The following is a 14,141-nucleotide window of genomic DNA, read 5'->3' on the forward strand; positions in this document are numbered from 1 at the left end:
CAGAAAAGGGGCCGATGGGAGTGGTGGGCTCTGGCTGGGAAGAGCAGAATAGGAAAATCCCCATTCTCCCCCGACCCCAAGCCATGGCTACTGTTAAGTGGGTCATGTGATATGGGTCTGGGTGGAAGGGAAGGGAAACAGGCTAGCAGACTCTTAAAGGAAGTAGCCTTGTCTCTGTGGCGAGGCGAGGGCTGGGTTTTACTGTTCCGAGAAATGGAAACCTGCCGAGATCATGACGGAGGGCCACGCAGAGTCGAGAGCACGGCTGGCCCTGGGAAGGGGAAAGGGGAGGGTCCCGGCTAGGGTTTGAGTCTGTTGTTCATTGTCCACAGTGCCTGTGCGAAGACCAGCTGTACCCTCTGATTGGCTTCTTTGGCAAAGGCTATGGCAAGAACAGGGAGCCTGTGCGTGGCTACCTGCTGGCCTACGCCATCGCTGTGGCCTTTATCATCATCGGTGAGAGGCTTCTTCTCCTGCCCCTCTGTGAAGGTCCTCGGACCTGCCCCCTTGACCCCTGTGTCACTGGGCACTTGTTGAACAGCACTTATTTGGTGTTGAGGATGGAATTGACCAGGGCCAGGCACACACTAAACACTTGCTTTACGATCGAGGCACGCCCCAGTCCCAGTGCATAAAACCTTTGTGTGGATGAAGCCCAGCCTGGAAAGCCCTTGGAAGGCCACACAATCCTTTCCCACCTCCAGACAGGGTGGCCTACCAAGCCGTGCTGGGTTGTTAGGAGGGAACTTTTCTTTCCTGCTTTCCAGTGTCCTGACAGCTGGGACACCACCCCAGCCCTAGGACACCGATGGAGATGGGCCAAGCTGATACAAATGGCTAACTCAGTCATTATCCGTGTACAGGCATAAACTAGACAAAGCCAGCCTTCCACCCAAATAACAGTTAGGTAGACGGGCCCCTGCTGCCTTTGCTCCTGCTATGCGACTGTTGATAGGTCATTTCTCTGAGCCACAGTTTGCTCAGCTGTAGAGTAAGGGGCAGCGCATAGCTCTTTGGCCCCGCCCCCTATGCTTTCTGTGGAAAGCCCCACCCCCTCCCCTCCCTCCTCGATTCCACCCCTCCCACAGACACCTTCCTGTTAGAACGGCTGCTCAGCCTGGTCCCATTAGTCACCCACCCATAAGACTTGCTCTAATAGTCTGGTTGCTATTGCCCAAAGGAAGATTCTAGAAACTAGATCCTGTATCCTATGAAGAAGTGTCTCACCTAAGAGTCAGAGAAGTGAGTCGTCTGGCCTTCTCAAGATCCACCCGTCTCCTGCTGCTCAGGCGCAGGCTTATTTCTTATAGCTGTAGGCTCCTGGGTGGTATCTTTGGGCTGATGATTCTGACTTAGGCAAACTGAGGACTATGACCCTAAATACTCAAGGGGACCTAATACGATTATGTGCAGAAATACCTGTCCCCAAAGAGCTGCCTGTCTTTCTTTGGGCTCCCCAGAGAGACCCTAAGTTCGACATGCACACGTTTATGTGAGTGTGCTAGGACCAGGCAGATAGGGAAGAGAAAGCCACTGTGGACAGGACTGGGAAATGCTCTCAGGGGTCTTTGGTCACATTGACAAATGTATTCCTTATATTTATTTGAGGTCAAAAAGTGTCATGGCCTTTGGTCACCCGGTAGCCTGAAAAGGTCTATTCCCCTGTCTTCTACCTTCTAAATATTTTTATACATTTGTTATGGGAGAGGGGGAACATGTGAGGGTCAGAGGACAACCTGCAGGAGTCCCCTCCTTCCAGCACATGGGTGATGGCTCAGGCCAGCAGGCTTGGTGGGAAGCTGAGTGATCCGGCCGGTCTGAAAAACTAAAACTTAGGTTTTTCTAAGACACTGACCCTTCTAATTTCACGGGGCAAAGGACTCGATTCTCAGATGAGAAGGTTGAGGTGACTGGGCATCCAGGCCTGGCCATGCTAGGGGCCACCTTGAGAGTGTGTGCTAGGCAGTTCCTGTGGCAGAGCCCAACCAACGTTTTGCCCCTCTCTCCCTGGGTCTTTGAAGCTGAACTCAACACCATCGCCCCCATCATTTCCAACTTCTTCCTTTGCTCCTACGCCCTCATCAATTTCAGCTGCTTCCATGCCTCCATCACCAACTCACCTGGTGAGCTGACCCTCTCCTGACCACAGGAAGAGGTGGGGAAGAGCTGTGGGGAGAGGGGAAGGCGTGGGTGGAGGTGGGCAGTTCAAAGCCGCCTACATTTAAAACCACGTGAAGGGAATCTCTGTACCCTAACAGAGCCAGTCATCCTTTACAGAGCACAGTGCATCCTTTACAGGGGATGGAGGTTGTTCTATATTTCCACCCATCACTAATTTCTCAGGTGCCGGAAGTCTTGATTCTTCAGAAAGGGACTAATTTCCCAGTCAAGGATGGTGCAGCTGTTTATACACAGATCACCTCTAGGGGGCACTGTTCATACTGCGGCAATTTAATTGCATAGATTTTTGGAGTGGTGGTGCTGCTTCTGCTGCTGCTGCAAACCTTCTAGCAGATGGCAGTAGAGAGCAGAGGAATACTTAGATCTTCAAAGGGCCTGTTATCCCGACACTTTCCAGACAGACCATAGTGTGCCCTGGCACTCTTAAGAGATGTGCCACGGTTCAGTAGTCACTAGAAGTGGCCCCAACCCAGCACAGAGCCAGGCAGAATCAAGTCCCTTTCCATCAGTCTAATCCCTTGGGTTCCACAAGACCCTGGATCTGATACTGTTGCTGATGCGCAGGCTGTGTTTGACCAGGGTTGGATATTCCCTTCCTGGTATAGCTTGTCACCATGGTAAAATAAATGCCCAACGGGCAAGGTTGTGGTACTCCCTAGAGCCTCCTGACCCCACCCCGGGAGTTAAGGCTGGTGGGGCCCTAGGGGTAGTGGGTGTGGAAGCATGGAGACTGCTGTAGCTCTGGGAGGGAGAAGGATCCTGAGCATGCGCATGTGCACTGGCCTGGCCCCACCCAGGATGGAGACCCTCCTTCCGATACTACAGCAAGTGGGCGGCGCTGTTTGGAGCAGTAATCTCGGTGGTCATCATGTTCCTGCTTACCTGGTGGGCGGCTCTCATTGCCATCGGAGTCGTTCTCTTCCTCCTGCTCTATGTGATCTACAAGAAGCCAGGTGTGTGGCCGCCGACCCCTGGGGCCCAACTCCCTGCCTGGGCAGCCATGCAAGCTAGGCAGGCCCCTTATCCCAGCTGGAGCCTGGCCTTGGCCTCACCCTTAGTGGAACTCAGGCTAGCCCCTACCTCAGCCTTCCTGAGCTTGCTGCTCAAAGGAACTGTCCACTGAGAGGCAGTCTTATACTGTCAGATTCCTAGAGGGGCTACCTGCTAGCGTGTACATACAGGGCAGGGTGACCAAGAGTGACTGTGCAAAGGTGGGCATGTCACAGGGTCCTGGACAGACTGCAGTCTGAGGAAGGCAACCCTAGAGCTCTACATCCGAACTTGACCTTCTAGATGGCCGCAGAGGTCTGCTTGTCGAGTGGGAGTTCAGCCCTTAGCTCCACGATCTTGAATTAGGTGACCATATATTGTGGCATTTGTCTGTCATACCTGCACTCGTTAGGAACAGAGCTGCCAACTGTCCATCCATCCACGGCCTCTCTCCCAAGGTGCTCTGTACCTAAGAAAGATGGACAGTCCCTTCCCCCCTCGCTCCCCATGACTGGTTGCTTCCTGCAGTTCCTTGTCTTGTTCTCCCTGTCTCTGCCCACAGAGGTGAACTGGGGCTCCTCAGTGCAGGCTGGCTCCTACAACCTGGCCCTGAGCTACTCTGTGGGCCTCAATGAGGTGGAAGACCACATCAAGAACTACCGGTGAGCAGGGCTTCGGGTGAGGTCCTCTGCCCTGGTAGGTCCAGGATGGTATACCAGGATGGACCTGGTGGAAGAGCCAGTGCAGGACTGGGGTTGGCACAAAGCGAGGGAGATCCTCATGTCTCAGCTCCCACAGTGGAAGCCATGCTGTCAGGATCATGTGGTCAATTCCCACGACACAATCCTAGATTGGTGGCAGTGACAGGCCTGCCCTGGGAACCCTTCAAAGCTCGTCCCGATGGTGGGGACAGTCACTCACATTTCCATCTTCCTCTCACTTGGCTGTATTAAATTCAGTAAGACCTACCTCCTGTGACCCAGACACTTATGACACACCTCTGAGGGTACTAACCTCAGACACAGAAAAGGACAAATGAATGTTTGGAGATGTTAACTACCCCTTTGGCCCAGCTGGCAAATGAACCATTGGGTCTGGCTCTGATTGGCAGGAATGTTTAACTTGTGCTGCCTCCCAACACAAAGGTTCGGGCACCTGGCCAAGGTACAGTGAGTTTGTAAACAATGGCCTCTTTATGACTGATCTTTACTCTGCTTTTGCCACGCTGGGGTTGGTGGGGCAAAGGAAATAGGTAGACTGGTGTGTCTGATGGCCCAGCCACAAGGACAGGGATACTTACAGTATCGTAGCCTCAAAAAACCCTAAATGATCCCCTGAGTCACAGCTGGAAATATGTGCCCCAGTGCACACACGTTTCATCCGGGGCCATCAGGATGCAGGAGTCCAGGAGCATCTGCCTTTAGCACAAAGGCTCTAAAGGATCTCTCCTGGCACCTCATGTTGTGTTCTTCCTTCTCCTAGCCCCCAGTGCCTGGTGCTCACAGGGCCCCCCAACTTCCGCCCAGCCCTTGTGGACTTTGTGAGCACATTTACCCAGAACCTAAGCCTGATGATCTGTGGCCACGTGCTCATTGTGAGTGCTCCGAGGGGGCTTGGGAGGGACACCTGTACCTTGGGGTGTGGGGGGACCAGGATGCAGTATCTACCCAGGGATGGGAGGGGCAGGGAAGTGAACCTAGCAGAATCTGGCCAGGTCCTTCTTTCAAAACATGGTCTCAGCCAGGCAGTGGTGGCACATGCCTTTAGTCCCAGCACTTGGGAGGCAGAGGCAGGCAGATTTCTGAGTTTGAGGCCAGCCTGGTCTACACAGTGAGTTCCAGGACAGCCAGGGCTATACAGAGACACCCTGTTTAGAAAAAACAAACAAACAAACAAAACAAAACAAAAAAACATGGTCTCATGAAGTCCAGGCTGGTTCACTTCACTGTGTAGCTGAGGCTGGCCTTAACATCTATCACCCAAGAGGCCTAGCTTCTTGTTCTCCTTCACTTTCCCTCATCCACTCTAATGAAGAACACCACTGGGTTCTTAGGGGAGCCACTAGGGCAGAAGAAGTGCTGAATGGCTGGATGGTGAGGACAGCATGATACCACCTGTCCCTCACCTACAGGGATCCCGCAAGCAGAGAGTGCCGGAGCTCCGGCTCATCGCCAGTGGACACACCAAGTGGCTGAACAAGAGGAAGATCAAGGCCTTCTACTCTGATGTCATAGCTGAGGACTTGCGTAGTGGCTCCCAGATTCTCATGCAGGTGTCCTGGCCAGGCTTCCTACAGGACTCAGTCTAGCTTAAGCTTCAGTGGCTGCAGTGGGATCCTCCCACTTGCTTATGTCTCAAGCTGTGCTGGTTCAAGAGGACCCAGGACTCCTGGGAACCTGTGGGGACTGTGGCTTTACCCAGATCCTGTTTCTGCCTTATCTTAGTTTAAATTTAGTTAGTTTTTTTTTGTTTTGTTTTGTTTTCTCTTTCAGTATCAGTATTGGGCTGAGAGCCTTAGTGCCTTTTTACTAAAAAAACAAACCAAAAAGTGTCTGGGACGATCACTAAATTATCCTAGCTGGTTTTCAACTTGAAAAAAAAAAACATGTGAGGGGTCTCTCCTGAGTTTCCTGAAAATGTTTTAGAAATAGGTAGAGATAATGGCGCAGTGAAGTGTGGACATGGTGTTTGGTTGTTTTGTGGGTTTCTTTTTTCTATTGTTTTGTTTGAGACAAGTAACCACCAGTAACCACCATGCAGAGCATGCTAGTTTTTGACTCATTGTGTTGCCTGGTGTGCCCCAAATTCCTCAGACTCATGCAAAGAACCTCCTGTCTTAGCCTTGGGGGGATGGGGGCACTGATACTTGGGATCAAGTACAAAGTCTCCTGGGTGCTAGGCAGGTGCTCTAGCACTGAGCAAAACCATTGTGTGCCTCAGCTTCTTGGTAGCGATGACTAGAGGCAAGTATACCATCCCCAGATAGATAGATAGAGAGAGAGAGAGAGAGAGAGAGAGAGAGAGAGAGAGAGAGAGAGAGAGATGGATGGATAGATAGATGATAGATAGATGATAGACCTATATAGCTATAGAGAGATATGTGAATTTGTTTTGAATTGTAAAAGAAATTAAATGATTAATTTCTTTTGGAGACAAGGTCTCACAGTGTGGCCCTGGCTAACTGAAACCATCTATATAGATCTTCAGGCTAATCTCTAACTCACAGAGATCTCTCTAGGCTAAAATGGTCAATTTACTATATTGATTTCACTCCAAGTATTTTAAAGAATCCTAACATGGAAGAGGGAGAGGAAGAGGGAAGGGCAGGGGGGAACGGAGGGAGGAAGGGAGGGAGGGGAATTGAAAGGGAAGACCCTGACAGGATGTGAACTTCTATAACTCCCACACTTTGGAAGCAGAGGCAGGAAGATCAACAAAAGAGGGAGGGAGGGAAGAAAGTGGGGCAGTGGTGGCACATGCCTTTAATCCCAGCACTTGGGAGGCAGAGGCAGGCGGATTTCTGAGTTTGAGGCCAGCCTGGTCTACAGAGTGAGTTCTAGGACAGCCAGGGCTACACAGAGAAACCCTGTCTTGAAAAATAAAAATAAAAAAAGAGAGAAAGAAAGAAAGAGAGAGAGAGAGAAAGAGGGAGAGAAGGGAGGAAGAGGATTTCCGACAAGGTGGTCCAAGGGTCCTGTAACTTGACATACAAACTCAAGTCTCACGATTTCTGTATAGACAGAATCCTGAGTCCCTTGAAGCCTGTATGGAAGGATGGCTGGGAGGAGCAAGAGCCCACTCCCTGGTCATTTGTCACAGGACAGAGCTCCCGCTGATCCTAGGGCCAACCACTTTCTGACTTGACTCTTCTCCCCTGCCCCGGTAGGCCTCAGGACTGGGAAGAATGAAGCCCAACATTCTGGTGGTTGGATTCAAGAAGAATTGGCAGTCTGCCCACCCAGCCACCATGGAGGACTACATTGGCATCCTGCAGTGAGTAAGAATGCAGGTGCAGCCTGTGAGCTGTTGGTTTGGGCCACCGGGGCTTCCTGGGTAGAAGGAAGCAGTGTGTAGACACCTGAGTCATTTGGTGAAGGCAGAGGTGGAGCAACAGAGGGTGTCTCCCCTTGACCTACACAGACACTGAAGTCAGCAGGGATTTGGCAGCAGAGAGTGGAGTGGGCCAGGTGTAAGGCTCTGGGAAGCAGTGGGGACTGTGGCAAACTGGAGAAAGCACTGGCCAGTTGTGCTCCTGGGATGCAGGCTCGGGGTTGTAGGAATTTTCAGCTTTTCAGAGGAGCCCAAGAAGGGTGGTTGTTAAGGGACAAATCCTTGAAGGCTCACAGTTGCCAGGCTCACAGCTCTGAGGTGGGACACAGCAGAGATGGGGTGCTAGCTCTGAGGATAGCCCCAGAAGGCTTCAACACTGACACTCAGCCTCAGCCCCTCCTGCTCTTGCCCTTGTATGTGTAGGGAATGCCCATCTGGATTGCTTTCCACTGTTGTGCCACACAGAGGCCATCAAAATAGATGGCTGAATTTTGAGGCTCTGTGGCCTACATCTGGGTCTGCTGTTGACCCACTATATAACTCAATTCTGATGGTAGCTGCTTCTAACACATTATATCAGGGTGTAGAAAAATCTGGCCCCCAGGCTCCCTGGAGCTCCAGTGTCCAAGGCAGACTGAGAAGGAGTCTAACGAGGGTCAAGCATAGCCCAATGGGTTAAACCCTCATGGAGGCCTTGGTATTATCTGAGTGGAAATATACTCTTGGGTCAGAAGTCTTCTACACATCCTTTATAGCTGGCCATTCCTATGTGCATACCTGTCTATTGCCTATTAGTCCCAGCCACATAATCTTTGTCCCAACTACTTGGTTCCTACTGTCTGACCATGAAGAAGCTGCCCCTACCCCAAGACAGGTTTTCCTGTGTCAAGTGAAGGTTAGAGTCACCAAGCCCCACTACTGTGAGCAGAGAGGTTGACAAGATCAACTCATGAGTGTGACATGAAGCAGGGCCCAATTTGGTTCCCCTAGGAGTGTTGTGGATGACATTCCAGTTTTGCCTGTCTATTATACATATAGGGAAACTGAGGCCCAAAGACCAATGCTAGACCAGCTCTCCTGGGAGCCATGTCATAGGGCCAGCAGCTTGACCCTGCATCTTCTTTCTAGTGATGCCTTTGACTTCAACTACGGAGTGTGTGTCCTGAGGATGCGTGAGGGGCTCAATGTCTCCGAGGCTCTGCAAGCTCACAGTGAGTACACGATGTGTCTGTTCAGCTCCTGTCAAAGACAATGCCTTTTCTAAGCAGTGGCAGAGGAGGAAAAGTTGGTCGAGTCACGGATGCGGAGATAGCCAGTTCCTAATGGTTCCTTGGAGTCCATCGGTCTCCAAATGGAAGTGATTTCCAGAAGGGGCCAGTGACTGACCAGGACAAGGTCATGCTTCCAGCTAGGGCCAGAAAGGAGACTAGAGTTCTCCAAGTCACTGTTGTACTCTAATAATCAGGTAGGTAAAGAGGACCTCATAGAGGCAAGGCATCTAGGAACACCACAAAGGCCATGGACTCTGACCACTGGATCTCACATCTGTCCTTGGTACTCAAAACAGGAACATGTTTTGCAGCACTTGGAAACTGCACCTGACTGTGAAGACTCTGAATTAGTGATAGAAGTAGGGGAAGAGAAAGGGTGGTCAGGACTGGCAGATGTGCAGGCAGGACTTTGTTCCTTGCGGGCAGGGGTATTGTCACCCAGGGTCAAAGATATTCCTATGTCCATAGCATCCAGACAACAAATGTTTATGCAACCATTGTGTCAGTCAGTGATCACGCTCTCTGCAGGGAACAAAAAGCTCCCCCCACGTAGGGTGGTGAGCCTCTAGGGTGAAAGCAGATGCTCGGCATAGTAGACACACAGGTCACCTCAGACATGAGAGTATCCTGGGGAGATGGATGCTCAGAGGCCCCTCTGAGAACAAGGCCTAGCTGAAGCTGAGGAGGGGAGAGCTGGGGGAAAGAATGGCTTAGGTGGGGCACCCTCTACCCTAAGGCAGTGTGTCTGGTAGAGGAGCTAGACAAAACATCTGGCTTGTGGGAAGCAAGTAGCAGCCAGGTACCATGGGGGAAGAGACAGAGACCTTTCTTAGAGTGTTAGAGAAGCCTCAGAAGATGAGGAGCCCAGCATGCTCTCTAGGCAGGAGTGTCTTCAGGCCAGACCCTCCTCCCCTTACAGACAATCCCATGTTTGACCCCAGAGAGGGAGGCAGGGGAGCCAGTAACAGAAGGACTAGGCCATCTGTGTCTGGCATGGGTCAACTCCCCTCCCCCGCCTGCTCAGATCAGGGTACCCTTGTTCTATGGGATGGTAGTGTCAGGTCATCTGGGAATTTGGCCAAGAATAAATGGCTTTCTCTTGTGAAAGTGGTGTCCTAAGAGCCAAGGATGGGTTACTGTAGGTTTTAGTTTCCTGTTGAAGATGGCCAGTCAGTGGTTCTACCCCTTGTAAGACTCCCTCTCAGTTATTCAACTGCCATATGTAGATGCAGAGAGGAACAGCATGCAGGTGCCTTCTTTCAGGGAGGTGGGGAAAGTGGCAGCTGGTAAGGGGATGTCCTGCTACACCTGTGAGGGGAAGAAGAGGTACAGGAAGATGGACAAACTCCATCCAAGGGATGCTGCACAGGGATGCTGCACAGAGATGCTGCACAGGGATGCTGCACAGGGATGCTGCACATGGATGCTGCACAGGGATGCTGCACATGGATGCTGCACGGGGATGCTGCACAGAGATGCTGCACATGGATGCTGCATGGGAATGCTGCACAGGGATGCTGCACGGGGATGCTGCACAGGGATGCTGCACGGGGATGCTGCACAGGGATGCTGCACAGAGATGCTGCACAGGGATGCTGCACAGAGATGCTGCACAGTAGTCCCTCAGTGCCCATCAGCATCTAGGGAGAGGGAGCTGGGAGCCAGAAAGGAGTTCACATAGTACTATATGAAGCATGGGAAGGGACATTAGCTATGTCTGGCTAGGCCTGCAGGATGCCTCTGGCCACTGCATGCTTACCTGGTTGTCGATGGCTAGCCCACCTCTCTGGGGAAACTGGCTATTTTCAGGTGGGACATGGCAGTGAGCCTGCTGGCTCTGCTCTGACCTTCTCCTTCTTCAGCAGCCCCAGAGGCATTGGTACAGGAGGAGCAGGCCAGCACCATCTTCCAGTCGGAGCAAGGCAAGAAGACCATTGATATCTACTGGCTGTTTGATGATGGAGGTCTGGTCCCCTCAGACCCCTCTGTGTCCCCTGGGAGTTTCTGTCCTCTGGGTCTCTGCATCTCCTGGAATGCTGTTATGTGTTGTGCTTACTGAGGCCTCTGGTGGGACCCAGAAGCCAGCAAAGTGGATGGACACCTTAGCCTGTCCTGGTTTTAAAATAGAGCCCTCAGCTTTAATGGCTCTGCCTTTGATAGAGTAAGAAAGAGACCACAGCTCTGCCCTAGCTGAACACATCAGCCCTTTGTGTGCGCCTGTGTTCCACATGAGTCCTGTCCTCCTGTAGACCAAAGTGCTGAAAAAGAAAACCATGTCTGATTGGACATGCATAAACTAATTTTCCCATCACCGTTTCCTCCACAACAAAACCCAAGAACAATTTTCATGGTACCTGCTCTAGCAGGAATGATAGGAGAGGACCTAAGGGTCCACACAGATCCTACACCACTCTCTAGAAGGTATGTGGCACCTGCAGATGTGGGCATCTGAGGGCAGGTCCTGGAGCCAATCTCCCTTTGGATATCTCAGAGTAACCGTGTAGTTCGTTAATGGCATCTATGCAAGCTGGGATATGTGAATCTATGCCTGGAGGCAAGTGCTCTTGTGGGCTTAACTTAATGCAGGGTCTTTCTCTGCATATAAGGAAACTGAAGCACAGGGGAGCCCAGCGATCTCATGGTGGCCGGGCCTTGGCCTTATATGGAGAGACGACAGGGAGGGTGGCTCCTACTCTTTGGTCAAATGTTCAGTTTTCAAGAAATAAATGAAGATCATCCTGATGTTTACCTGCAACCACCCCACCCTACCTCATGTGCCAAATACTCAGTGCCAGGTTGCTTGTTTTAAGCCACATCATTGGCTGGACATGGTATTATATACCTACGATCCCATCACCTGGGAGATAGAGGCAGGAAGATCAAGAGTCCAAATGCCAGCCTCAGCTACATAATAGAACCTTGTCTCTAAAAGGCCAAATAATGATAATTCTGAAAAATAAAGAGCCAAACTCCCGCATTAGCCAAATAAACCACAGCCTGCCAAGCACCATGGCCAGTGGGTTGGTTTAGTCTGTTGAGTTCCTCCATGGGTTAGGAGCTAAGATCCAGAGAGGGGAGGGTTCTGCTGTGGCAGTGTGGGGTGGAAACACACAGAGGGTTCTGTCCTGAGTCCTTTCCTCTTGGTTCCTGGGGATTGTCCCTGCTAGGTCTCACCCTCCTCATCCCCTATCTCCTGCACCGCAAGAAGAGATGGGGCAAATGCAAGATCCGAGTGTTTGTTGGGGGCCAGATCAACAGGATGGACGAAGAGAGAAAGGCGTAAGTGGGGACCACTGGGGCTGTGCTGATGTTCCATCTTGCCTCCCCGAGGTTGCCAGACTCCCTGTCCCTGTCCCTTCAGCTCTGCCCATGGGTGGCCCAGAGGTTGTCCCAAAGCCCAGGCCAGCCTCTTTCCAGCTCACAGTAATGGTGCCTGGGGCTGGCTCATGCAGGAGCTCTCTCCATTTTGGAAGGGTTGGCTTCCTGGACCCATCTTAAGGAGACCCAGGTGTCCTGGTGTTTGCTCTGATAGGAACATGTGGTAAGTGCTGAAATCACAAGACTCTCCAAGGACAGACTCATGGAACGGCAGGACAGAGGTAAGTGAAGCAAGATTAGAATGCTTCCTGACAGTGTCCCCAGCATAGGAATGCAGGCTCGGGGGAGACATGAGGTGACCAGGAGACACAGTAGCAAATAATTGGAAAAGTCACAAGTCTCATGGTAAGGAGTGACTTGTAATTCCCTCTCAGGTCTCTGGATGATTTTGCAGGAGATCTTGGTGTAAAGCTGGCCTGTTCTTCAGCTCAGTTGAACTTCTAAGCAAACAGAGCAGGCCTGGCTCATTGGCTTGGCAGGCAATGCCATCTGGCCAGAATTTGGTGACACTGACATATTTATACGGGTTTTCATTGTAACTTCTTTCTGGCAATAAGTGCTGTTTTCTGGTTCAATTAGGAGATAAAATTTGCTTCTGAAATACATCTTCCTTAGTCCCTTTTTAATGACTATAACAAAACACCTGAGGCAGCCTGTCTCATAAAGAAAAGAGGTTTCTTTTTGCTCATGGTTCAAGAGGTTCAGTCTAAGGGTTGTGTCTCGTGATATCCTTCTTGCTGTGATGTGACACAGGGTATCATATGGCATACTGGCATGTGTGTGTGTGTGTGTGTGCATGCGTGTGCGTGTGTGTTATCCCTTTTTGTTTCTTCTGAAGCCTCTAAAGTTCAGTTCAACCACAGGATGCAACCTCAGTGACCTGGCTTCAATCCTAAACTTGCCTCAAAGTCTCTATCCATAAACACCAGAACAGGATTCTGTTTCCATGATCTCACTCCCACACGCTGAGGATTAAAATTTAACCTGAGTTTATGGGCTAACCTGTATGCAAATCACAGCTCTAAGACAGAATGTGACTTGCCTTAAATAAACACAGAAATACAGAGGTGTGGCCGTGGAGGTGTCAAGTTGGCCTGAGTTGAAGGGGAGGAGTTGGGGCAACAGCAACTTTTCAGAGAAGGGAAGTAAGATTAAAGGTCATAGATGAGACCTGCTCAGACAAATGGGGGTGGTTTGTCCATAGAGAAGAACCTAGTGCGACGTCTAACACAAGACCACAACAGGCGGTGAGCCCTGGCCTGGAGCCTTCTTCCTACACCAGGATTCCACCCTGTTCCCTCTTCTGCTCACCCTGTGATGTGAGTTCAGGGAGTCCCAGCACACTGTCCCTGCCTTCTCCCTCAGCCCCCTGCACCCTGTGAGAACTTTACTACCCAAAGGGCCTTCTTTGACAAGTTCACTGACAGCATTGAGAACAGCAGCATCTGGCTCTCAGTTTCTTTAAAGAATAAACAGTCCAGCAGTCTGTGCGTCCTGTCCCAGCTCTGGGTGGCAGCTGGGTTCCCTGAGGTTTGCTTAGCTCAAGGTGGCCCCATTGGGTAACAGCATGTCCTTCTCACAGTGGTCATAAAAACCCTTCTGTCCCAACTGCCACTTAGTGGGTCACATGACCTGCTGGCCCTACGACCCAAGGACTGTTTGGGCTTCTGACAGATAACCTGGGTGAAGCTGCCACAGCTCTGCTCTTAAAATCCTGCTTCTGGGAATGGAACACTGGTCATGTTTGCCAAGTGTGCATGAAGCCCTGGGTGTAACACGCAACGCTGTGTGCACAGAGTGTAACCGTAAGCATTGAGAAGGGGGATGCAGAAATTCAAGGTCAGTGATGGCCACACACCTTTAGTACTAGCACTCAGGAGGGAGAAGCAGGCAGATCTCTGTGAGTTCAAACCAGCCTGGTCTACAGAGCTAGCTCCAGGACAGCCAGGGCTACCCAAAGAAACCCTATGTCAAAACAAAACAAAACAAAACAACAAAACAACCAAAACCAACCAACCAACCAACCAACAATAACAAAGGCATAGCAGGCTGGGGGAGGGGGGTTGGAGAGGTACTTCCCCAGTTTATTACACTGGCTGCTTTTTTACAGCACCCAAGATGGAGTCCCAACAGCTCACATTATTAGAACTTTAGCTCTAAGGGATCTGGCATCTTCTGACCTCCTCAGATACCCTTACACACACGCCCCCCCCCCACAGAAATGCACACACATACATGTAAAAAAAAAATTAGCTAGGCAGTGGTGGCGCA

The 14,141-nt window shown here is 51.1% G+C and overlaps 1 protein-coding gene across 5 annotated transcripts in view; it reads left to right on the plus strand.

Moving 5' to 3' along the window:
* Slc12a3 (solute carrier family 12 member 3) overlaps positions 1–14,141 on the plus strand; it is a 35,826-nt gene that overhangs the window by 11,085 nt on the left and 10,600 nt on the right. For 2 of the 5 annotated variants that reach the window (XM_031336977.1, XM_031336978.1), the window contains exons 12-22: positions 333–456; positions 2,022–2,123; positions 2,979–3,134; positions 3,734–3,833; positions 4,654–4,765; positions 5,303–5,443; positions 7,058–7,164; positions 8,350–8,432; positions 9,412–9,489; positions 10,355–10,456; positions 11,660–11,771. In XM_031336977.1, coding sequence (XP_031192837.1) covers positions 333–456; positions 2,022–2,123; positions 2,979–3,134; positions 3,734–3,833; positions 4,654–4,765; positions 5,303–5,443; positions 7,058–7,164; positions 8,350–8,432; positions 9,412–9,489; positions 10,355–10,456; positions 11,660–11,771 — 1,217 coding nt within the window. The remainder of the gene's footprint in view (positions 1–332; positions 457–2,021; positions 2,124–2,978; positions 3,135–3,733; positions 3,834–4,653; positions 4,766–5,302; positions 5,444–7,057; positions 7,165–8,349; positions 8,433–9,411; positions 9,490–10,354; positions 10,457–11,659; positions 11,772–14,141) is intronic. The other 3 variants (XM_031336980.1, XM_031336982.1, XM_031336979.1) reach the window with 2 other exon arrangements.

This window comes from Mastomys coucha, unplaced genomic scaffold (assembly GCF_008632895.1).
Source record: "Mastomys coucha isolate ucsf_1 unplaced genomic scaffold, UCSF_Mcou_1 pScaffold22, whole genome shotgun sequence".
Lineage (NCBI taxonomy): Eukaryota > Metazoa > Chordata > Mammalia > Rodentia > Muridae > Mastomys > Mastomys coucha.